The following is a 26,355-nucleotide window of genomic DNA, read 5'->3' on the forward strand; positions in this document are numbered from 1 at the left end:
CTCCTTCTTTGATTTCGGAGTCGATCAGTTTGTACAGGGGTAGAGCGTCTGGAAGGATTGTTTTCCTATATAAGGAAATGCTGTTGAAGTCGACCATCGATTAAAGAGAAATAAGGCCTAGTTCTCTTCTGATTGCTGCCGTCTGAGTTGATTTTGGCAGATTTACCGCTGATTTCCAGAAGAAACCCTCCATTTTCTGCCAAATGTCGTCTGGGATTGTTGGCATTGCGTCTCCGCCATATGTTAGTGCAGGGATCACTTTTGCTTTATAGAACCTAAGTAATGGAATCAGGGAGAAGCGACCACATTTTTTGTCTAAGGCCCTCACCTGCGTTGTCATTGAGTGGGTCTTTCTCCAAAGGTCAGTTTGCATGCTCTTTTCTGAGATTGTGCTATGAATTAATGCTCCCAGGTATCTGATGTTCTTTACTGTTTCAATTTCGACTTTTTCCAGGTTCCAGTGGAAGGTATTGGATCTTTTCGTGTTCCTTTCCAAAACCAAGATCTTCGTTTTAGCTTTGTTTATCTCCAAGTTCGACTGATCCACGTACTCTGACAGGTTGTTCAGTGATCTTTGTAGGCCGATCTGGGTTTGGTCCAGCAATGTTATGTCGTCGGGGTATAGCAGTCGCGCCACCCTGTCACCCCTGATTTTTGGGGGGGAAGGCTCTTATGGCTGGAATGAGTCTTTAAGATCTCCAATGAATGCAGTAAATAGTACCGGGGCCAGCGGGCATCCTTGCTTTACTCCGCGTCTTGTTGGTATTTCAGCTGATAGGAGGCCATTTTTGTTTAGTTTGACTCTCATTGTTGTATCAGTATGGAGTGCTTTTATTGGAGCAAGGATGCATTTCTGGGAAGTTCCAGGACCGGAGCTTCGTCCACGGTTTGTCTCTGTCTACTAGGTCAAAAGCTTGCGTTAGATCTACAGACGCTAAGAAGACTCTAGATGTGCCCTCGAGGATTTTGCTTTTGATTATTCTGAGTAACATTATATTTACTGTTGTGGCCGTGTTTTTTCTGAAACCAGCTTGGAATCGATCCGCGCATGGTGCTGTCTTTGCCCAGTCTTGGAATTTCTTGAGGAGTAGTGTTCTGTAGATTTTTCCGATTGCGTCAAGTAAGGCGATTGGCCGGTAGTTCCTCTGATCCGATCTGTCGCCTTTTTTATAGATTGGAACTACCGTTGTGTTGTCCAGGATCTTGGGATTGTTCTTGAGTTCAAGCAGTTGGAGAAAACCCTGCTGATGAAAGGTGTCCATTCAGTTACGAAGTTTTTAAGGTCGACATTTGTGATCCCATCTGGTCCTGGGGCTCTAGATGTTTTGAGCTTTCGTATGGTTGCTGTGATATCTTCTTCTCCCGAGACATCGTCCCACGAAGTTGGTTTTTCGGCCTGCTGGATGTTTTCCGATTTTTCGGGGTCCTGAAATAGAGATTTGAAATGTTCCTGCCATTTTTCTTCACTGACGTTGTTTGTTGGGGCACATTTTTTCAGTGCTTCTGGCGGTTTCATTAGGGCCCAGAATTCCCAAGCATTTTTGCCCGCTCCTTTTTCAGCATTTCCTCTGAGTCATTTTGATACAATGTTGCATGGTAGTTTCTGACTCAGGCTTTGTATTTCTTTGTTTCTGCAGCATGTTCGTTATGAAGATTCACTGAGATAGAGTTTTTTGCCAGTCTTTTGAGGCGCCTTAATGCTGCATGCTTTATCACCACCTGCTTGTGGTATTGGTGGTTTTGTGGCTTCGATGGAAGATTTCGTCTGGGCTTAACTTTATAAGGACTCAAGAGGGGCTGATAGTCGACCTTTTGCACGTTCCTTGCACTGTTGCTTTTGTAGTTCCATGTCAATTGATCTATTCTTTCAGCTGTCAGTCTGAGTCGATTTCCCTGCACATTACAATCGAGTTTTTGGATCATCGATGGGTTTTGAGCAGTTATCGATTTCCAAGTTGCTTGCAGAAGATTATGGTCACTTGCTGATGTCCGAATAACTTTGAAAGATGTTATTAGCTTCTGCATTACCCCGGAAGCAAAGATATCGTCAATGGTTCCTTTTAGGTTCATTCTTTCCCAGGTCGTGATTCTCTTTGGATCCGGGAAAGCGTGGTCTATATTGTGTAAGTCTTGTGAGTCCATCAGTTCGTTCCATTGCTCTCCCCTTTTTTCAGCTGGTATCGTTTGTGAGATCTTGGCGTCCGACTTGTTGGTATTTTGACATTTGGCATTCAGGTCTCCGCATATGATCAATCTCTTTTTCAATGATTCTCCGAAATGTTTCATCGGCAATCGCTTGCGGGTTCCAGTAAGCTATTATGATTGCGATTCAGGTGCTTTGTTTTTTCATCGTCTTTTTATCGTGGTTGCTCCAATTCATCACAGCCGCTAAGTGGTGTTTTCAGGTTGCAGTTGTTTCTAAGATGCTGATACCACTCCCTGAGTGAACTGCCAGTAGGATGCCTGAAGATGGGCATCCAAGCCGGCTCTTCACAGCTGGTGATATTGTGATGGTGCCTTCCTGCTTGCCGCTCTGTTTCCCTACTTAAGGAGCCCTCCAGCCTCTTTTCCTTTGCAGATGGGGAGCAGGTGCAAGTGGATCTAGGTCACCTGGCCTAAGCAGCACCCACCTTCTTAGCCCTGCCTCTTCCTTCCTGCTCTTGACTATTAGATCAAGGGCGTCTCTCGCCCAGGCGTCTGCAGTGAAGGGCAGATGAAGAAAAGGGCAATTCTTGTTTGGACCTGTTCAGACCAGGAGGACCCAGGGCCTGACCCCCTGCTCAGACAGCAGGTAAGCATGCACCAACATGTGTTATCCCCTCTGTCCCCACAGGCCATCGCCACCCCCTCTGGTCCCCCTGTGATGTTCCCTTGTGCCCCCCTTCTCACACACAGGTGTTGCCTGTTTTGCTTGATTCTTCTACCCTGCTCCCCCTCAACCTCCTCCAGCCTACTTCTGCAGGAGTCTGTCCTGATACATTTTGGTTTCACCATCACCGTCTTGTGGCCAATGCTGGATTTTACTTTTATAGACTTCATTCATTCATGGTGCGTCACACTTTCTCAACTCTAATGCTGGACTTCCTTTCAATCTTGTACTCATGGTGGCCCTGAATCATGCTGTTCCCATCTTCATCTTGTATCCTGGCTTGCAACATTGTGTTACTACTGACTTCTGCAATTGTATTTGCTCTCCACTCTTGCTTCTTCACTGCTTACTCCCTGTTCTCTCCTCCTTTCCCTTCTCCCTTTTCCTATCTCCTCCACTTAATTTCTTCTATGCACTTACTCTATCAGAATTGTCCCTGGACCAAATATGATAGCAACCTTGTCTGTTTCCTCCACCCTCCCATTACTGTTCTTTTCCTCCCCACCCTCCTCCAGCACTATCTGAAATGTCGTCAGGCCTAGTATAATAGTCTCTTGTTTTGTTCATCCCACCCTTTCTGCACCCCTCTCCCTCACCTTTTGTTTTTCTCCAGCTCTACCAGAAATGGCGTCAGGCCTAGTACGTTAGTCGCCTGTCTGTTTCCATTTCCTTCCCACTCTCCCCCTCCCTTCCTTATGTATGTCTTAGCTCTTGCACTATCTGAAATGTCGTCAGGCCGAGTACGATAGTTCATTTCACATCCTTACAGTTCATGGCCTGTAAGAATGTCATATTTTCCCTTGTTCCCTCCCTTGCCTTGAAGCGCTTTGAAACACATTGTGTATAGGCGCTATATAAATAAACTATCATATCATATCATATCATGTCAAAGCCGTCCAGATACGTTTTTTCCGTCAGCCAAGTTTCCTGCAAGGCGAGGAGGACATCGAACTGGCCTAGATCGATGTCACCAGGTCTGGTAAGATGTCGGAATCCACATGTGTTCCAGGATCCGATTTTTAAGCAGGTCTCTGCAGTTCCAGTTGGATGATCAATATTCATTTCGGTTAGCCCAGACTCGTGGGCCACAAGTTGCTATTTCTTAATGGTTGTTGGTAGAGTTTTGGGCAACCAGGCCCACATTTGTTTCATTTGTGTCTGAATGTCGCCTTTTGCTGGTTTTGTCGGCGGGATTTTTTCAGTATTCGGTTGCGTTTGAGGTTCTCTGTTTTTTTGGGGCCTTGAGTTGTCTTGAGATCGCTTTAGGTTTTCTCAGCTTGTTTCGGTTTGGGTTCCTGATGATGCTGCATCCTTTGTCCTTGTATAAGTTTGGTCGGCTTGTTTGGATGATGTGTCAAAGGTTTCTCCCACCGCAGAGTGATACAGCCTGTTATCTTTATAAAGGCATTCCGTTCTGGATGTATAGTGCAGTCGCTCTTGAATTTTTCTTGTTTTCTCAAGCGTCGCATGTTTTGGGCGTCCAGTATTAGACAGATCTGTCAACTGAAAACCGCATTGTAGCATGTCTTCCTGGGCTTCTTTGATGGACAAGTTTAGTGCAGCTGATCTTATGTGGAGGTAAGACTTTGCTTTTGCGTTTCTATGATATGGTTCGACCCGGATGAAGACATCAGATCTCAGAATTTTTTGCGCGTTGCTCTTTATGAAAGTTTTTTGTACCATTCCCCTGTTTAGCATTATGGCATCTTTGTTCCATGCTGTTTGTTCCAGTTTAAGGATGGTCGTTGGTGTATGTTTTCTGGACTTGGGTTCGTATGCATGTCTGTACTTTGCTCTTTCAGTGGATCGCGTTCTTCTGTCTCGGTCTGTACTTTGATTTTTTCTTTCATAGCTTCTTGGCTTTTGGTTGAGTGGAGAATCTTGATTGTGATGCCGGGGCTCTTTCGAACGCCTTGATCTTTCGCCATTCCGAACGGCGTTTTGGCTACTGCACTCCTGTTTTGTTTTCGGTTGATAGGAGATTCGATGACCTGAACCTCGTCAGTTGTGTCGTGTTTTTGTTTGTGATGACTTCTTGGCGAGCGTGAGCGAGGAAAGATCGCAGGTCTTTTTCTTTGGATTTTTTCTGTCGAGTTTTCTCCTTTTTCTCTGGTAGTAATATTTCGATCACGCTGTCGTCCTTTTTTTTTCTTTTTTCTCCGTTTCTGGCTGAGAGTGTTGGGAAAGGTTCATCAGATCTTCCTCGGCCAAGAAGTCTTCAACAGTGATTGGAGATCTTGAGAACTGCTGATGTGTGACGGAGTGAGTTGGCTGTTCTTTCCTCATGTCCGGTGGCGATCGGAGCGTCGCTATGGGTTTGGAGGATTTTTCTAGTGCCTGGCTTGAGGTTTTTCTCTGGACTCTCGCCAAGCTAATGTTTGGGCTCGTAGGTGCTTTCAGTTTTAACAGTGTTTTGTTTTTCTTTCCACCCATAGTGCTGGTTTTCAATCTCTTTTCCTCTACTGTTGTTTTTACAGTCTGGTCGCTTGAGCCAGACTGTGCTGCTGACCGGGACAGAGTTGAGTTAAAATTAAGAGCTCCATACTATGGATTGATGGTTCGGTGCTACTTGCTGAGTGGCTGTTAAATATACTGAAATCATCTTGACTTGGTTTTGGCTTTGGCAGGTTTCCATCACACTCGAGGTCTTTTTGGAGCACATGCAAAGTTTGAGTTTCAGCAGATTTTAACTGTTTACGTGTTGGTGACCCAAAGGAGAGACCCCTCTTTGGTCCTTTGCGTCTCTGTGAGTAGCGGGTTCTTTTGCCTCTTTATTTTGGATTGAAATTGCTTTTTCCATGGCTGTAATGTAGCCCTCCATATAAATCAATTTTGTATGCATCATCACCACCACAGTGGTCTGGTCTTTTAGGGACTCGTTCAATGATTCGTATAGTTTGCAGAATGGGGTGAGTGCGATTTCTATTGCCGACATGATTGTTAGCATATCCGTTTTTTTGAAAGGCGTTTCTTTTTGGGATTGTGATAAAGCTTCACTGCGGCTTCTACTCTTTACCGGCGTGTAGAGGAGAGATTCTTGAGACATATTGCAAGGGGACGTTTGGTTTGTCAGAGGTCCTTTTTTTTGTGATCTTAAGTGAGGGGTGTTAGATAGAAAGCTTTTCCCACGGTTCGTGGTTGGGCCCGTTTTTTCGCTTATTCCATTTGGAGCAGGCGGGCGCAACAGTAACCTTCTGTTTGTGATTGGAGTTGGGGTCACGTTTCCCGGCTCTTGGGGGTGAGAGCTTCCTCCTGTTGTGATATCGTTGGTGGTTGCGGAGTGATTGTGGCTGAATTTGACTGTGTCACCTGAGGTCTGATGGTCTCAGGGCTGGACGTCAGGAGATCAATAGCCTGACTGGGCACAGGGAGCTGTATGGCAGCATCCAGGTTGGACTTGTGGGTTGTGTCCGCCATACTTGCTTCTAGGATTGGTGCTTTTGGTAAGCATTCTTCTGCAGCTACAGCTTCCGAAATATTTTCCAAAGTAGGCGGGTTTGTTTGCGCAGTTTGCACTTTGTACATTCCAATTTTGCGCGCTTTAAAGACCGGGGTACAGTCTAGTATTGCCTCCAAAATCTGAGCGTCAGAGAGTTTGTTTCCCTAAACGTTTGAAAAAGTTTTTTTGTGAGTTGCTTTGTATGTTCTTTGAAGGGATTTTTCCCCCGTTTTTTTTTTGTTGTTTGTGACTTTGTCGAGTGTGTCCAATTTTTCTCCAAATCGCCATTTTCTGCTGTTTTTCTTTGGTTTTTTGTTTTTCTGTTGTTTCAGTATTTTTTATTTGTGAATTTTTAGTGGGCGCTTTCTTCGAGGTTGGTTTTACCTTTTGCGCTGTCTGTTTTTTTTACTGTTTTTTTTCCTGCATTACTGTGGGGAAAGCGGATGGCCGACTCCTATGGCTTTCTATGTCTTCCCATTCTTCTTGAGCAGGTTCGATTGTGGAATTGCAGCTTTTTTCCTTCGCCGGCGAGATGTTATGTTCCTCTACTGCTTCCGGGTTTACTAGATGTCCAAAAGGGGGTCCCTCCCTTCGATTGAGTGGATCATCGCTTTCGTTGTCACCTTGTTCCTGGCTCCCGTTTGTCCATTTCCGATTCCACCAGCAGTCCCTGCTTCACCGTCTCGCGGGTCTGGTCCCGGGGCCTTGATCCTTCTTCCAGCCTCCTCAGCCCCTCTGACAAAACGTCCCGATGGAAGGTGAGTGGGGAGCTCTGTGGCGGTGTATGTTGTGCAGTGGTTTTACACGCTTTTTCCTGCGTGGGCTCCCATACTTGTTGTTGCGGGTCCCCGGCGGCGGGGGGGTCACGGACTAAATCAACGCAGTCGGGGTGCTAGCTCTCGAGTTGGACTTCTTTGCTGGGGCTGAGAGCCCGTTTTCCTGTAGTTTTTCCTGCAAACTCGTCTTTTCTGTTAGGGCGCGTAGTGCGCTTTTGTGAGGGGCCAAACGTGGCAGCAGTTTAGTTCTGTTTGAAAGATTTGGATCGTGGTGCAGCTCACTCTATGTCTTTGTGAGCCGGTAGCGATCCTCCAAGCCCTCTCGTTCTTTCAGAGCCCTCAGCTTGGACGCTGTACTAGGAGAGGAGAGCAGGCGAAGTCTGTTGGGCATAACTGCGCATGCAGACTCTCGAGGGTCTTGTGTTGAGTTAGACATTTTCGAGCTCCTCAGGCATCTTTTTTCGCTGTCGTCTTCCGGTGTGCTATTTTGTGAGTGACTGGGCACTGGTTGAGCAGTGGTTGTTTCCATTCCCAGCCCTCTGGTCCTGCAGGGACTGCGACTCCCTCAATGACTGGCTCCGCGGCCGCTCTGCTGTGTTGTGGAGTATATGTAGGTCCTCCCACACTGGTAGCTGGATGAAAACACTAGAAAGACTGTGCAGGGATGAAACGCAGGCTGAGAGTTGACTGCAAGGACTTTGACTCCCTCAGTGACTGGCTCCCATAAATGCTTCATGCAGGTAGAGTGGCCCATTATGGTGTGCCCAGTCATCCTTTCCCTTCCACTGAGAACGCTTCATGTATATAGAGTTGTCCCTCTAGATTTTTTTACAATTTATATACAGGAAAGATTCATACACAGAGTGTTGTGCACACGTATTTTACCACACTGTCTACATGTTCTTCATGTTCTAAGTTAGTGACTCTTTTCTATGTGTAACCACTCTGTATCTCCTACTCTTTCCTAATACAGGTACAGCAAAACTCTCCTTCATTCGCCCAGACTCCCTCCCCTCCTTTCCTCACCGTCATGCATCATATTGCTACACTGAACCACCTTATTGTTAAACTTGCCTGCCTCAAACAGCTTATCAAGCATTCAGCTTCATATAGCTATTTGTAAAAAGTCCATCTCTCCCAGACATATTCCATACTGACAAAAAAGGCACCTGTGTGACCAGAATGTGGGCCTCATCACAAGTTTTGCATTGCTGGAAAAAAGTGGTGGTAATTCAGTTACCACCACTTTTCCCAAACCACCAAGTTATATTTTTTGGTGGATTTACTGATGGCAGAATTACCATGTGGTAAAACCACAAATTTCTGGAGAAAATGTGGTGGATTCACATCCAGCTTGTTGGTAAATGGCCACTACAGTGCAGTAATTCTACCCATCTTCACAGGAATGCTCCATACAGATAGTGACCCAGCTTTTTGCAGGATGTGAGCAGTCAGCCCCTCTTTGCCATCATACATACAAATACAATGACCCACGCTTATGTAGGTCCAGAGTATGCAGCCCTGACATGTGTACAGAAATAGTGGATCCATTCTGCTGTTTGCCCAATCTGTGATTCCACAGCATTTTCCATAGATTGTAGGGAGGAAAGCACTACCAACTAGAACAAGGACTGACAAAGCCAAGACTTTTAGGTTTGGAATAGGCAATGTATAAGCATTTTCCCAGTACAACCATCCAATGCTCAACTACTCACTATTTTGGCAGTTATTGGCCACATATTTCTATCATGCCAATAATGTGTTTGTGTGTGTGCACTGTGCTGGTGTGTGCAGTGTGTGGGGGGCATGGCATGTGTTTGTGAACAGTGTGTGAACAGTGCATGTGGGCAGTATGTGTGTAAGTGGGCATTGCTATTGTTCATGGGAGAGTGCCTGCATGTATGTTGTGTGCGGGCAGTGTGTGTGTGTGTGTACGTGTGCATATATACATTTAATGTATGTGTGTGAGTGGTTTGAGGCACAGTCTGTACAGGGGGCAGTAAATGTGTGGGAACAGTGTGTGTGTGTGTGGCGATGTGTCTTTTGGGAACAATTGCCTGGTGTGGGGACCAGGTGTATCGGGCAGGGGTGTGTGTGAGGGTCAGGGTGTCTGGGGGTGAACAAGAGTGTGAGGGGTGATAGTGTGTGTGTTTTGGGCCATTGTGTGTAGGGGTGTAGTATTTGTTGGCAGTGTTAGTGTGCATGCGGAGAGTGTGTGTGTGTCTGTGTGTGCGTGTGTGTGTGTGTGTGTGTGTGTGTGTGTGTGTGTGTGTGTGCGTGTGTATGTCTGTGGGAGCAATGTTAGTATATGTGGGCAATACATGCATGTGTTACGCTCACCAATGTGTGAGAAGGGATGTCTGCATGGGGCAATGTGCATGGGGAGTTTTGCATGGTGGGGGAGTGTGGGGTCTGTGTGCAGAGGGATTTGTGGGTGGATGGCTTTGTGTGGGGGCGGTATTCAGTGAAAATCTCATTAAGGAAAATGCCACCAGGGGCGACATTTCCCCAAATGTGCACCCTGAATAAAATCAAACATTGTCCCCAAATATTGTAGGATTGGAATTAGAATCGTACATGACAGCCCTCAAAAGAATATTTGGGGGCAGTATTTTAGGGGTCAGGAAAAAATATCACCTTCCTGACAACATTTTTCAAGCATGGAATCATGGGAGCAGATGAAGTGTGTGGGCAGTGGGTGTGCATTGGAGAGTTTGGGAACAGTGCATGAGGAAAGTGTGGGGGAGAAGTGTGTGTGGGAGTTTCTGTGTGTGTGTAAGAAGAGAGAGTGTGTATGTGTGGGGATAGTGTGTGTGGGAGTGGGTCGGGTGCAGTGCGGGTATGTTGGGTAGTGTGCATGGGGGCAATGTGCATGCAACAGGGTGGGAATTTGTAGTGTGACAATGAGGTGGGGCAGCGTGAGATCAGTATATTAGGTGCACCTTTTGGGGGAGAGCAGTGTGTGTGTGTATGGACAGCATGGTTGTATGGGCAGTATTCACATTAGTGGGCAATAGGTTGGTGGAAGTGTGTTCAGGCAAAGTGTGTGTGGGGCAGAGTGTGTGGTGGTGGTGTATGGGGGTTCATTGTGTATTGGGGAGGGGCAGTGCATGCATTTGGGAAATGGGTGTGGCGGAATGGCAGTGTATTAGAGTGTGAGGAGTGGTATTGTGTGTGGAAGACAGATAGTGTGAGTGTTAGCAGACAGAGTCTGTGTTTCTGGGGAAAATGTGTGTGTGGTGGCACTGTGTGTGTGAGGGGTCAATGTATGTAGGGTCATTGTATGTGAATGGGCAGTATGGGCAGGAGACCGTTTCAGTGTCTGTCTGCAATGGATGCAGTGACATTGTGGGACAGTCTGTGTTTGGGTGGCATTGTAAGTGGGGCCAGTGTGTGTGGGGGAATTATGTGAGGAAGGCAGTTTGTGGGGGAAGTGCATGTGTAGAATGCGTTTGCAGGGGGCATTGAATGGGCGCGTGTGTGTGTGTATGGCTGTGTGCTCGCAAAGGTCAGTGTTTGGATCTATGTAGGGGTCAGTTGTGTGTGAGAGGTCAGTGTGTTTGGGGTAGTGTTAATTTGTGTCTGCATGGCCAGTGCATTTGTGCAAAGTGTGTACAAGCAGCATGTGTCATCAGTGTGTGTATGGGTTAGTGTGTGGATTATGTTGTGTTCTGCTATATCAGTGTTTTACAGAGCACAACAATCACCAGAAAGTTTTCTCTGTGCTGCAGAAAAGATTAACTATGAGTTGAGATTAGGCAAGCTCTGCAGATGTTACAGACAGGTAGCACTAATTTGACTTGAAAAGAAAGCTCATTGATTTTTTCCTGAAAGTATTAGCGGTTGGAATCCCTACAAAGATCAGTAAGGAGAGCGCTCCCTATTCTGATTGCATTTACTAGGAAGGAGTGGCCGCTTGATGTTTCCTTCCAATATCCAGGTGCATTCAGCTTCCTATCCTGTTTTAATCTTGAAGAGTGGAAAGAAGTATTGAACTCAACTTCAGAAACAATGGGTTTGCAGTGGGGTGTTAACAGTTTTGGAAGACTAAACGCATACTTTTGGAGATTATCCTGTTTTTGACTGTGAGCCAATGTAGTGATTGAAGAGCAGGAGTAATGTGCTAATATTTACAATGTTTTATTTGAAGTCTAGCCCTGGTATTTTGAACTCTCTGCAACCCGTAAATCATATCATTAGGGAGGTTGATGCCATTGGTAAATTCCAAATGGACATGAAACGTGAGTTCATCACCAACACCTGTTGGGGAAAGGCTAAATAAGGGAAAAGCTTTTATATTTATTTTCCTACTCATGAAATAACATGTTTTTGTTATTGAGGAAACGTGGCTGTTTATTTGTTATCTAAGATTATACTAGATTCTTAACCTGAACATTTGGACTAGGGCATTGTCCATAAGAGCTAAACTGGGAAGAATAGAGTTCAGATATTAGGTTTTCGTCGATAACTAACATGTTCTTTTTCTCTGGATTTATTTTTAGGAACTTTGAGTCCTTCTAGTCCTTAACATCAAGGAGGCCATCTCTAATCTTGACAGATAGGTCATCACTGCACCCATTAAGGTCCACCAGAATCTGAGCGTCATCAGCATAGATAAAAAAGGTGACACCTGTATGGTCTACGACTTCCATAAATGGGTAAAGATTAAAATTAAAAAGGAGAGGTGATAGAGCAGATCCTTGGGGGATGCCACATTTCAAAGGGTGAGGAAAGGGGAAATAAAAAGTTCCCAAATGGGTCTGCAAATTCTGATCAACTAGGAATAATTTAATCCTGTTTTGCACAGGTTGTACAGCTTCACTAACAATATTTGGTGGTTGACGGTGTCAAACCAACAAGTCCAATACTATTAGGTCACCAGTTTCATTTGTTTCATCTTTACATCTCAGATGATCCATGACTGATAACGTAACGAGTCTGGTGCTATATAGCATGGGCCTTAAGCCATCTTGTGCACTGTCTAGGTGGTTAGCCATTTGAACAGTTTTGTACTTGGGAGAAAACAGCCCTTTCTAGTTGTTTGAACAAGAAACGTAATTGTGTTATAGGATGCTAGAAGGGTTTACTGCATCGGAATTACCAATACTGGTATGTTATGTTATGTTACTTTGCATTTATATAGTGCCTTATATACCATTGGTATGGTCTGAAGGCGCTGGTAGGTTGAACGCCCTTGGGAACCGAAGTTCAAGTCAGTAGAGAGAATAGAGAGAGTCAAAGGTGCGTGTGAGCACCGGATATGTGTGCAGCTGGTGTGGAATTCGTGTAATAGCTGCTTCTTAGCGGTAGGTGTGGTGGTTGAGAGATCACAAGTATGTGTTCGTTCTGGCAAGATTTATCCAGACTGATTGTGGCTGCGTTAGGCCTGAGGAGAACATCTGCTCAGCGCATTCATCCGCTCAGCACACTCATCCGTTCCACCCGCTTCATTCATTCTAACGATTTCATCCGCTCCGTTCACTTCATTCATTCATCATGCGTTATCGATTCAGGCCATGTCACTTGTCATATGCACTGGATCCGTTCCGTGCTCTCTATCTGTTTCATGCACTACACCCGTCTCATGTACTTGAATCGGCTATTCTGTACTTTCCATTTATGCCATGCACTCATACAGCCGGTGTCATCTCAAGAGCCAGATAGACGAAATCAAAGATAAAGGGAGGGCTGCCATCCTGCTTCTCCTCGACCTCTCCGCTGCCTTTGACCTGGTTGACCACAAAATCTTGTGCAACCACTTATCATCGGCAGCACACTTCTCCCACTCGGCGGTCACATGGATCCCATCCTTCCTGGACAACAGGACCATGCGAGTCTTCTCACCCATAGCAGCAGCCGACCCTATTCCAATTACCTGCGGTGTCCCACAAGGATCTTGTGTTTCACCCACTTTGTATAATATATTTACAAAGCCCCTATTCGATAAACTGGACCATCTGGGTGTCACCTACACCAACTACGCAGATGACACCCAGATACTCCTCACTTTATCAGGCAACTACAACTCGGACGCCAACAGGATCGGTGAAGTCTTTTCCATCATTCAGGCATGGATGGCCACACATGGCCTCTGCCTGAACGATGACAAGACTGAACTGCTCCTTGTCGGCTCACCCAACACTATCCAGAATCTCAGCCCTAGCTACTCTAGCTTCATCATTGACGGCAACACCATTCCCACTGCCAAAAGTGTAAAAACTCTGGGTTTCTATCTCGACACTAACACCAACTTCGCCAAACAAATTAATATGACCGCCTCAGCCACTGCTTACACTGGGAAACTAATCAGAGCCTGCAGACCTTTGATATCCCCCAACAATTGCCTTACTCTAGCCAGAGCACTTATACAATCCAAACTGGATTATTGCAACAGCCTGTATGTAGGTGCCAATAAATCGGTTGTCAATAAACTGCAAGTTCTACAAAACAATGCACTCCGTGCCGCCCTTAATATTCCCAGAAGAGAACATATCTCAGCCACAAGAATCACATGCAAATGGCTCTCCATCCAACAAAAAATAGACCTAAAAACTATCTGCCTCACCTACAAAGCTCTTAACCACCTGGCCCCACCTTATTTAACCGATAAATTCACCTTAAGACAGAATATTAGAACCACCAGATCCTCTAATAAACTACAACTGACAGTGCCCAAATACTCCCTAAAAAGAGCCGGTGGATCCAGCTTCCCAGTTCTAGCCTCACAATTATGGAACACTATTCCACTGGACATCAAATCTACCCCTACATTTCAACCTTTCAGAACTAAGATCATCGCCTGGTTACTCAACAAATAACTAGCACTGTATGTATGTATGTATCCGCATCGATGTTACTAATTCTACTATAACTGCTTTCATAACTGCTTTTGTAACTATACATATGCTGCACAAATGTACAAATGTTCTTACCTATGCCTGTAACCTGATGCTTAAGCGCCCATATACCTCTGGGTCAGGAGCGCTATACAAAATAAATAAACAAACAAACAAATCTGTCTGTGTACTCATCAGTCTCTTGTGTTCATCTTTCCATCCTCTTCTCTTTATTCATTTCGCCCATTTTATTCATTTTGTCTATTGCAATCGTTACATCCATTTCATTAATTTAATCCTGAAGTCGAAGGGCCTGGAGGACCTGAGAAAGAGTGACCATCTTGAACTTGTCCTTCCTGAGGAGTTTGTTCAACCAACGCAAGTCCAAGATGGGCTCAATCCCCAGTCTTTCTTTGGAATAAAAAAATATGGGGAATACCATCCCTTGTTCCTCTCCACTACAGGCACCAGTTCTATAGCGCCTTAGTGCCCCACACTGCTCATGTTGAGTTTAACTGTTGATTTGATGTCTAACACAAAGAAATGCCCAAATGGACCATACAGGGTATATTCATGGGCTTTTTCCCACGTGAATAAGCACAACATGTGAGCTATTGATGTTATGATATGAGTGCTCAAAAGCTTTCAATGTCAGTTTCTCCCCTTACATTTATAATTGGGGTTTTACAAAGTGACCTGCTCACAGATATGGTGCATTACAAAACACCTTTAATTAAATAAGTCAATGAAATGAGGAGTGAATGGCAGTGGCTCAGTCAGTAATAGTTGCTTTAGGAACCATAACTGATGAATTTCTGTGCACTATATGATGAAAAGATAGCTCAGGGCATTGAGAGCTTGCTTCTACAATCTGTGTGTGATCTGCAGGTCATAGGCTCGAATCCCACCAAGGCAAACTCAGGCTGTCATCCTTCTGAAGAAGTTAAATGAGTACTAACTTCTGTTGGGTGATAACTGTACGTAAATATGTTCTACGTACAGGGCTTTAGTGAAAGCACTATACAAATAACTACACACATGCATCTTTATGCTGCTGCGGCACTGCAACATGGGGCTGGGCAACATGCTTTGTGCCATTTAAACTGACTATGTATTTGTATGCTGCCGCCGCCCTGCAACATGGGGCTGGGCAACATGCTTTGTGCCATTTGAACTGACTATGCATTTGTATGCTGCTGCCGCCCTGCAACATGGGGCTGGGCAACATGCTTTGTGCCATTTGAACTGACTATGCATTTGTATGCTGCTGCCGCCCTGCAACATGGGGCTGGGCAACATGCTTTGTGCCATTTAAACTGACTATGCATTTGTATGCTGCTGCCGCCCTGCAACATGGGGCTGGGCAACATGCTTTGTGCCATTTAAACTGACTATGCATTTGTATGCTGCTGCCGCCCTGCAACATGGGGCTGGGCAACATGCTTTGTGCCATTTAAACTGACTATGCATTTGTATGCTGCTGCCGCCCTGCAACATGGGGCTGGGCAACATGCTTTGTGCCATTTAAACTGACTATGCATTTGTATGCTGCTGCCGCCCTGCAACATGGGGCTGGGCAACATGCTTTGTGCCACTTAAACTGACTATGCATTTGTATGCTGCTGCCGCCCTGCAACTTGAGGTTAGGCAGCTTGCATATTTTTGCAAACACTTATGTAACTAAGTAAGCCTTCTGTAACAGCACCGCGATGCTTAAGGACTGTTGCACGCTTTATAAATGCAAATAAATAAAAATAAATTATACAACTCCCACGTAATATGGCATCATTGTTTTGTATAAATAAACTTTAGCCGGTCTTGTTTGATAACATGCAAATATGTTTAAAAAGGGCACAGCACTCGGCTCCAAAGTAAAATATAATCGCAGTATAATGTTCTATTCTGTTTTGTCTCGTCTGCAATGAGACGTCATCAGCATCACATGCGTGTTTGCTGTGGAATTTTGCTGTGAGATAATGGTGTAAACAAGTGGCAATGTCGGCCGTCGAGTTGTTTGTCTGACAGGAGGGATTTCATGTAATCCCTGTGGATTCTGTTGGAGATTCAAACCCCTCCCCGTGGAACAAAATGTGATGCTGAAAACACCAGTGGTAGTCTGCCCCAGCATTGAAATACGCAGAGTTTCCACTTCATGCCCCCATTGAAAAATCCATTGCAAGGTGGAACCAACTTTAAAAAACAGGCGGAGAGCTTGGCTCAGCTTGCTCCTTAGTCTCCGTGTCATGTAATTCCTCTTGTATTGTATTGTATTGTATTTTGCATTTATATAGCGCCTTATATACCATTGGTATGGTCTGAAGGCGCTGGTAGGTTGAACGCCCTTGGGAACCGAGGTTCGAGTCAGTAGAGAGGGTGAAGAGAGACAAAAGGTGCGTGTGCGCACAGAGTATGTGTGCAGCTGGTGCAGGGTTATTGTGGTAGCTGCTTCTTAGCGGTAGGTGTGGTGGTTGAGAGGTCAGGAGAATGTGTACGCTCTGGCAGAATTAATCCAGCTCGAGAGTGGCTGCGTTAAGCCTGAGGAGAAACGCCTGGCTGGGGGTGTTAAACCAGCGGTGGTTACTTAGAGTGATGGGGAGTGAGCGGGAGATGTTGATATGAGAACAGTTATACCGAATGGTGTCATAGTATCCCTGTGTTCTATTTGAGTGATGGTGTAAAGAGGAGAGTAGGCGTGAGGTGTGGTATGATATATGTTCATTCGAATGTTCCCGCATATCAATGCATATTATGTACGTTCCTCACACTCAGCTATTCCCTACACTCAGCCAATTCCTACATTCAGCCATTCCCCACACTCAGCCATTCCCACATACTCAGCTATTCCCCACACTCAGCTATTCCCCACACTCAGCCATTCCCACATACTCAGCCATTCCCACATACTCAGCCATTCCCCACACTCAGCCATTCCCCACACTCAGCCATTCACCCCACTCAGCCATTCCCCCCACTCAGCCATTCCCCACACCCAGCCATTCCCCACACCCAGCCATTCCCCACACTCAGCCATTCCCCACACTCAGCCATTCCTCACACTCAGCCATTCCCCACACTCAGCCATTCCCCACACTCAGCCATTCCCCACACTCAGCCATTCCTCACACTCAGTCATTCCCCATACTCAGCCATTCCCCACACTCGGCTATTCCTCACACTCGGCCATTCCCCACACTCGGCCATTCCCCACACTCAGCCATTCCCCACACTCAGCCATTCCCCACATTCAGCCATTCCCCACATTCAGCCATTCCCCACACTCAGCCATTCCCCACACTCAGCCATTCCTCACACTCAGCCATTCCCACACTCAGCCATTCCCCACACTCAGCCATTCCCCACACTCAACCATTCCCCACACTCAACCATTCCCCACACTCAGCCATTCCCCACACTCAGCCATTCCCCACACTCAGCCATTCCCCACACTCAGCCATTCCACACACCCTGCCATTCCTCACACTCAGTCATTCCCCACACTCAGCCATTTTCCATACTCAGCCATTCCCTACAACTCAGCCATTTCTCACACTCAGCCATTCCCCACACTCAGCCATTCCCCACACTCGGCCATTTCCCACACTCGGCCATTCCCCATACTCAGCCATTCCCCACACTCAGCCATTCCCCACACTCAGCCATTCTCCACACTCAGCCATTCCCCACACTCAGCCATTCCCCACACTCAGCCATTCCCCACACTCAGCCATTCCCTACACTCAGCCATTTCCCACACTCAGCCATCCGCTCTCCAGACCCATACGCTCTCCAGACCCATCCGCTTTCCAGACTCATCCGCTACTCACACTCATACACTCCCCACACTCATATGTTCCATACATTCATACGCTCCCCACACTCAGTCTCTCCCCCCATTCGGTTGTTCCCCACATTTCTCCGCTCTATATGTGCCTCTGTTCTCAGCGCTCTTTCGTTCTGTATGATCTTGCGCTCTGCATATTCTCCAGGCTCATTTGCCAACAGCATTTATCCTCACATTCATCCATACTCATCTATACTCATCCATACTCATTCGTTCTTTCTACTCATCTGGTCGTGCCCTCTAAGCTCATCCGCTCTCCTTGTTCATCCGCTCTCCACGCTCTCTTCTTTCCATTATTCAGTGATTCTTTTTCTATTTAATCATTTCCCTGTTTAGATATAGTTTATTCGTTTTAGTTCTGTTTGTCAATGTAGGTTACAATCTGGTTCGGTTACTTTATTTATTTATTTAATATATTTGTTTTATTTTTTTATTTTTCTTTTTTTTCTTTTTTTTTGGGATGATGGTGGTTTAGGGCTGGTTGGTTTTAGGGAAAGAGCCAGGTTTTCAGTAGTTTGCGGAAGGCCGTTAGGTCCTGAGTTCGGCGGATGTGGGGTGGGAGCGAGTTCCACAGGGTTGGGGCCAGGGCTGAGAATGATGCTCCGCCTAACCTGACTGAGTTTGTTTTAGGAATTACTAGGAGGCCGGCTGAGCTTGATCTAAGGGTGCGGGTAGGGTGATAGGGTATTAGCTTTTTTTGAAGATAATAGGGTCCAGTTTTATGTAGAGCTCGGTGGGTGAGGCATAGGGTTTTGAAAGCTACCCTACGGGCTACTGGAAGCCAGTGCAGTGTCTTAAGGGCTGGGGATACGTGGTCCCTTGGACCGAGCGCGAGAAGCATTTTGGCTGCTGCGTTTTGTGTTCTTTGTAGTTTATTCAGTTGGTAGGCATGAATTCCGAGGTACAGGGGGTTACCATAGTCCAGTCGGGATATGACGATTGATTGGACCGCGGAGACTCTGTTAGGGAATGAGAGATATGGAAAGATGCGCCTAAGGTTTTTGAGGTGGTAGTGGCAGGACTTAGAGACATTGTTGACTTGGCGCGAGAGTGTTAGGTCGCAGTCCAGGGTGCACCCAAGATTTTTTACTGTGTTAGAGGGGGTCGGTGAGATGCCCATGGCGGGTGGCCAGGGTAGTGGGTGCGGAAGAAGATCTGAGTTGCCGCAGACCATGATTTCTGTTTTGGAGGGGTTTAACAGGAGGTGGCTTTGGGTCATCCAGCGCTCGATGTTGAGGAGGCAGGAGGTCAGGTCAGGTTGGGAGTTGGGTTTCACGTTCAGGAACTTTAGAATTAGTTGAGTGTCATCTGCGTAATTGTAACACAGGATGTTGTGAGCACGAATTATTGGTGGGAGGGTGATCAGGTAGAGATTGAACAGGAGGGCGGATAGACATGCTCCTTGTGGGACTCCTGTGTTAACTGGTCGGGCTTGTGATGTAAAGTTGGAGAGTGTCGTTATTTGGTGCCTGTCTTTGAGGAATGAGGCTATCCATTTAAGGGCGGTTCCACGGATTCCTAGGGAGTGGAGGCGGTCAAGGAGTATTGAGTGATTGATCGTGTCAAAGGCGGCTGATAGGTCGAGAAGGATTAGTGCGGCGCATCCTGCAGAGTCAGCAGTCATTTTTAGGTCATCCCAGATCGAGGTTAGGGTGGTTTCAGTTCCATGGCAAGATCTGAATCCTGATTGGGCGGGGTCTAGGAGATTGTTGGCTTCAACAAAGGCGTTTAGTTGGGAGTAGGCTGTTCGGTCAATGAGTTTGGCAAGGAACCTGGTGTTAGAGATCGGGCGTTAGTTTTTTGGTTCGAGAGGGTCGAGTGAGGGTTTTTTAATCAGAGGTTTGACGTACACTAATTTGAATGCATCTGGAAAGATACCGGAGGAAAGGGAGGCGTTTATGATAGATCTTGCGTGTTCTCCTGCGCAGGTGGAGGCAAAGATTTCTTTAAGGGTTGTGGCTGGGCAAAGGTCTAGTGGTGATCCAGATGGCTTGCGGTCGGATAGGAGTTTGAGAAATTGTTCTGGTGATATTGGACTGAAGGATTCGAAAGTTGGTTGCGTAGTGGTCGTAGTAGGGGGGCTGGCTGGTACGGGCTGAGGATTGCCTGGTGGTTGTAAGAGAGCCTGTTTGGTGTTCAGAGATTTTGTCCTTTCAATGGCCGTGGAGTAGAAATGGAGGGAGAGTGAGTCACATAGTGATTTTGACGCGGTCGGGATGGTTGTGTTACATGCCGGTTTGGTGAATTCGGAGATAATTTTGTGAAGTTCTTTGCATGGGTTTTTGCAGTTTAGGATTCGTGAGTTGTAGTGGGCTTTTTTTGCTTTTCGGATTTCGGCTTTGTACTGGTACAGGTGTTGTGCCAAGGTGGTCCTGCTGTCTTGGGTTTTCTCTTTATGCCATTTGCGTTCTAGGTATTTGTAATGTCGTTTAGTGTTTTTTAGCTCAGGAGTAAACCATCTGGGGAAAAGGCCAAGTCGGGTTGATGGTTTGCACGAGGGGGTCAGGCGCATCAGGGATGAGTTGAGCCATGAATCAAAGGCCTCAGGGGTTAGTTGATTGTTGAGATGGTAGGTAGGTTGTGGGGACTGGAGGAGTGCCTCGGCTAGGTCAGGGGTGACTATTAGTTTCTTCCAGCTTTTGCGAATGTTCGGAGGTTCAGATACGAGTATGGGAAGGGGTTCAGGTGAGTGGATGGCGAACGAGAGAATGAAGTGGTCGGACCAGATGATAGGTGTGGGCGGCCTTAGATGAATCAGGGTGTTGGAGCTGAAGATGGCATCAAGAGTGTGTCCTTTATAATGAGTCGGGCCGTTTATGTGGGGTTGGAGATTAATTGCATCTAAACCGTCAATCAGGGAGTATGTCATGGGGTTGGTGGGGATGTCGAGCCATATGTTGAAGTCTCCAAGAAGGGTGAGGTTGGGATGGTTTAGTTGGAGGGTGGAGATGGAGTCGCAAAGGTTGTTTGCGAAGTGTCTATCATAGCCAGGGGGCCTGTAGATTATTAGGAAGCTGTACGAGAGTGAAAGGGAGAGGGATAGTTTAACAAGGAGCGATTCGCAGGATGGAATGGAGGGTTGGTTGTCGATGATTGAGGCGCGGAAGAGGGATTTGAAGACGAATGCTATCCCTCCTCCCCTGGACGTGCGGTTCAGTGGGATGAGGGAGTAGTCCGGAGGAAAAGCTTCATTAGCGATTGGGCCGAAGTCATCAGAGAACCAGGTTTCGGTGATGAAAACTAGGTCTGGTGTGGCAGAGGAGAGGAGGTCAAAGATGGAATGTCTGTTTTTTGCTACCGATCGGGCGTTAAATAGGATGCAGTTCACATCGGCAGCTAAGGATGGTCTCGGTGCTGGAGCGGGACGGGGCGGTGGTGGGGGGTGTGGACGGAAAGGGGTAGGGTGGGTGGTGATAGATGGGAATAGTGGGCGAGCAGTGAGATTGGCAGGGTTCGGGAGGGGTTGGGAGGCAGTGTGTGATAGGATGGTCGGGTTTTGATTGGGGGGTTTGAAAGAGGGATGTTGGCGGTTAGGAGTTTCAGTTGGAGTTGATGAGAAATCGAGGGAGAGGGGTTTCAGGTAGGGAGAAGCGACGGGGGAAGGAGGGGATTGCGGGATAGAGGTGATGGGTCGAGCCAGGGGAGGCGAGGAGTGCTGGGAGGTTGAGGGGGACCAAGAACGTTTCCTCTTTAGTTTCTTTGTTGCGACTGGTGTGTGGGAGAGAGTAGGGGGGTCGGAGGGTGAGCAGGAGGCAGCTTCGGTTCTTGCTAGGGCTAGCCGTGCAGTTTTTAGGGAGGGGAAACGGTGTGGTCGGGGGGGGAGGGTGGCAGGGGTCTGAGGGGAGGGCGGGAGGTTGGTGATGGCAGGGGTATGAGGGGAGGGTGGGAGGTGGGTGATTACAGGGTGGGGTGTGCTAGGTATGGTAGTGATGGGAGCGGGTATGGGGAGTGCTGGTGGGTCGGGAGTGGGGTTCAGGGGAAGAGTGGTTTTAGGGTGGGTGGTTCGCCATCGTGCTCCCCTGGCTTGGTGTTTGGAGAGGGGAAAGGCAGGGAAAGAGGGAAAGGGTGCGGGGGTTCGGGGGGGCGGGATGGGAAGGAAGACTGATCGGAGGAAGGGGGTGTTCCATGGGAGATGTTTCTGACTGATTCTGGTGGAGTGGGTGCATTCATGATTGGTGTAAGCTTAAAGGATGGTTTAGGAGGGTTTTCTGATTGTAGTTCTAAGATCGGTGATGACACGCTTTAAGGTACGCTTCAAGGTTCAACTGCTCGAAGATGGTATTAGGTTTACTTGGTGCTTTTCTAGTTACAGTTGTAGATAGTGATTGTTTTAGTTTATTGGGTACACTTCTAAGATTGTTTGTCCTCAGGAGGATATTCAGTCAGCCTCTAGATTCTATTTGCTTAGAGGGGGAGTCAGATTATTAGTCACAGTTTTAGATACAATAATATACAGTGGTACTGTTGGTTATACTGAATAGGATTGGGTAGGGCACGGTGGTGGTGGACTTTTCCAATTCGCCTTTATACAGGGACGGTGTTGTGTGGATTTAAATCAACTTTGTAGTCATCATTTAGATTCTACATTGCGCAGTTATACTGTTAGTTATTTCTAAGTTAGAGTTGCGTAGACAGGTTGTTGGGCGCACTTCTAGATTCGCAATTTAGCTTGTTGGGTATACTTCTAGAATGCAGCTTCTAAGTGCGTTTCTGGATTCAACTTTTCTGAGGGGCTATTGGGCACACTTCTAGGTGCTTTCCTCAGAGAGGCTATTGGGCGCAACTTCAGAGAGCGATTGGGACACAACTAATGCAGTACTGTTGGTTATACTGAATAGGATTGGGTAGGGCACGGTGGTGGTGGAGTTTTTTCAATTCGCCTTTATACAGGGACGGTGTTGTGTGGATCTAAATCAATTTTGTAGTCACCATTTAGCTTCTACATTGCGTTGACTTAGTTGTGTTGCGTTGACTTAAACAGGTTGTTGGGCGCACTTCTAGATTCGCAATTTAGCTTGTTGGGTACACTTCTAGATGCAGCTTCTAGATTCAACTTTTCTGAGGGGCTATTGGGCACACTTCTAGGTGCTTTCCTCAGAGAGGCTATTGGGCGCAACTTCAGAGAGCGATTGGGACACAACTAATGCAATTGGGAACAGTTCTAAATGCAACTTTCTTCAGAGAGGCTATTGGACGCAGCGCCTAAATGCAATTGGGAACACTACTAAATGCAATTGGGAACACTTCAAATGCAATTGGGAACACTTCAAATGCAATTGGGAACACTTCAAATGCAGTTGGGAACACTTCTAGGTGCAGTTGGGAACACTTCAAAATGCAATTGGGAGCACTTCAAATGCAACTTTCCTCAGAGGGGCTATTGGGCGCACTTCAGAATGCGATTGGTATCACTGCTAAATGCAGTTGGGAGCACCGCTAGTGTGATTGGGAACACTTCTAAATGCAACTTTCCTCGGAGGGGCTATTGGGCGCAACTTCAGAATGCGATTGGTATCACTGCTAAATGCAGTTGGGAGCACTACTTAAATGTAAACGGGAATACTTCTAGATGCAACTTTCTTCAGAGAGGCTATTTGGCGCAGCTTCAGAATCCAATTGGGAACACTTCTAGATGCAGTTGAGAACTCTTCTAAATGCGGCTTTCCTCAAAGAGGCTATTGGGTGCAATTGGGTGTAAAATAATATATGCAAATAATGAAATCAATGTAATAAACCCATGCCCGTGTCACATATGATGACCCCACCAAACTCTACCAATCAGCCCACATTGTCGGGATTTTTGACTTCCCAGCTTTCCAATCCCAAACGTTTAGCAGTTTTTCATCTCCCGTCCCTGGTTACTCTGTCACACTTTTCTGAATGAACGTGCAAAGCATGATGTAAACCGAACACATTTGTAACTGCGCAGAAAAAACGTAAACAGAGAAGCGTAGTTACCTTGCATTATCGCCAGTAAACTGAAGAACACCAGGTAACCCACGGGGTTGTTGCAGACTTGGATACTTCGGGGAGTGAAGCAAGGCCATCCGCAGGGGCCTTCCTCGTAATTCTCCTCCTTATATTGCCTCTTGGAAATTTCTGGGAGACGCTCGTGCTCCGGCTCCCCGCACAGCCTAATGCTGGCGACCTTCTTCAGGCCCACCTCGTCCAGGGAGGTAAAGACCGGGTTGTCGACGCCTTCAGCCATGGTATATGCTTGCAGAGAGGAGCGCAGCGCAGTGAACCTATAGAGCGTGTTTCCCACAGTCCACTAAACCTGCGACCGAAACGGGAGGCAACATGAAAATAATCAGCTCAGGTTTCCTTTCATCTCACCTGGCTGCATGAATTCCTGGCGCAGCCTTGCTTGTAGCACCGCCTCATGCTTTCAAAGTGCAGCGTTTATTTCTCAAGGAACAGTCGAAGAAATGCGTCCGTCACACTCATTTACTTGTCGCTGCCCTTAGTTGCCACACCTGTTTCCAGTGCCGCTTGATTTTGATGGGCACTTGCTAGACCGGCTGTATTTACACGCTTCTTGTATAGTACGACTGTTGTGAGGTAACGTACTTCCCCGAAGGCATCTTCCGCAATCATGCCTGCCATTGTTGCAAAACTTCCCCAGCTCTCTCTCCTCCCACTGCTTGCGGCAATAAGAGGAGGCGGAACTGAATTGCCGCGTTGTCATTATAGTAGGTTGTCTCTCTTGTCCGTAGCTACACAGGGCAGGCTGCTACTGTCATCATCGTGATATTCACACGAGGATATTAACGTTGGTTACTTATATTTAATGGCTGCGACGAATCAACTTTCGGGGCACCACTGGTCCAGGGATGAATATCGGTTTCTAAACAATTAATCAGCTCCACACCAGCAAAGATCCGAACAGGTTGGAAACAAAAGTCAATTATAAACCTTCTTGTCCAATTTTGGTAACGTGAACGTAACGGCAGGCTTATCTCCACAAGGTCCTGGATCGTTGGTTAGTTGCAACAGCGAGAATACAAATACAATTATTACCCAATGATAAAAGGCACTGTACAGTGAAGGTTGTATAAAAATATCTACTTTATTATTATCACAAAAGACAGTTCTAGCACACTACAAAATACAACCCACACTGTAAAGGAGTACAGAGGACAGACAGTTTCAAGAAGGAAAGGGGATGCACACTGGATACTGACAGGAGGGTAGTGGGTAAAGTAAACCCCACCCGGCCTCCTTGTAACAGCGGCACTATGGGGTGTACATTGCAATTAACATTGTGTTACGTTACTGTGAGCAAGTTCACTGTTACCAATGACCACAATCAGGCTGTCTCTATGTCTTCTCCCATGTTTCCTCCCCTTTGTTTCCTGTCTTTTTCATGCAACCAAGTATTCCTTCTTGTAACAGCGCCACAATGCCCATGGGCAGTTTGTGCGCTATATAAATGTGAAGATAAAATAAATAAATAAATAATAATCACACTGTTCAAGGATACTTGGTCTCAGCACAAAGGGAACTACGGGTCGTAAAATGTCACTATGGGCCTTCGGAGAAGGACCGGGGGACAGATCCGCAATGTACCCTGTGCTTGTAGAACGTTTTGGTGCTCCACAGCATCGAGTCGGTTTCAGAGCGCTTTGCAGCTTCTGCGACAGAGTTCAAGTTGGGAGACAGCTGCGGGTATCAGACGGCAGGCAGTTGGACGAGCAAGTATGGAGAGATGGCAGCAGGGTGGCCTACATGGTGGCTCGGGGTCAGGAATCCTTGTCTCAGTGCTGGTTGGTGGGTCTGAAGAACTGGTCAAGGCGTCTTGGACGGTGTGAGCGACTGCGGCATGACAACAGTCAGTGGTGCAGTCGATTGCTGCTCTAGGGGCTCGACTGCCTCGAATATTTCCTTAAAAGTGGATGCTGGTTGATGCTTGTCGGTGCACTCCTCCTAGCTTCTTCGCTGGGCTCGTGTTGTCCTTTAAGGTGGACTGCCCAAAGCTGAGGAGAGTGTTGCAGGCAACAGCCTTGTCCTTGGTTTGGGTCAGAGACTCTCTGGCACTTCCCATCTAGTAAGCTTGCTGCAGAGCCTAGCAGGGCACGCTGTGTGCTTTCTGGGTACCATTTCTGGAGCTGCTTGTAGGGTCTTCTTGATTCAGTATCTCCCTCTGTTCCCTGGAAGATGTTTAGGGGTGGGATCTTGCTTCCCTCTTGGAAATCCTGGCCTTCCTTTACTGGCGGAAGTGGTAAGGCAGACTGTACCTTCGGTCTGGGTCCAAATGAATTCTTATTTCCTGCTTCTGGTATAGCCTTCAGATGATCTGCTAAGAGAGGGGCTCAGCCTAGAACTAGAACGTCACTACAAGACCCACACCTGTGAAAAGATCACAGAATATGCAAAGATAGAAAGATACAGTACTCTGGGTAATGAAACAGGGGATAAAGGTAATCACAAACCACAGTGTTTAGGAAAGGATTTGTTCTTGTGTGGGATAAAAGGAATTAAAGGTGACCAAACCAGTTTCTAGGACCTGAAGAAGGACCTTGGGCACTTATCAGTCAATAATGTTATATGTTATTTTGATTTATACTGCGCACTGCTGCCATTTGCATGGTCTA

At 46.7% G+C, this 26,355-nt stretch overlaps 1 protein-coding gene across 1 annotated transcript in view; it reads right to left on the minus strand.

The window, feature by feature from the left end:
- SLCO4C1 (solute carrier organic anion transporter family member 4C1) overlaps positions 1-24,379 on the minus strand; it is an 812,270-nt gene extending 787,891 nt beyond the window's left edge. The window contains exon 1 of the mRNA XM_069625459.1: positions 23,720-24,379. Coding sequence (XP_069481560.1) covers positions 23,720-23,969 — 250 coding nt within the window. The 5' untranslated portion in view covers positions 23,970-24,379. The remainder of the gene's footprint in view (positions 1-23,719) is intronic.
- Positions 24,380-26,355: the final 1,976 nt, after the last annotated feature.

The sequence above is a fragment of the Ambystoma mexicanum genome, chromosome 6p, assembly GCF_040938575.1.
Source record: "Ambystoma mexicanum isolate Mex_15411 chromosome 6p, UKY_AmexF1_1, whole genome shotgun sequence".
In the NCBI taxonomy this organism is placed as follows: domain Eukaryota; kingdom Metazoa; phylum Chordata; class Amphibia; order Caudata; family Ambystomatidae; genus Ambystoma; species Ambystoma mexicanum.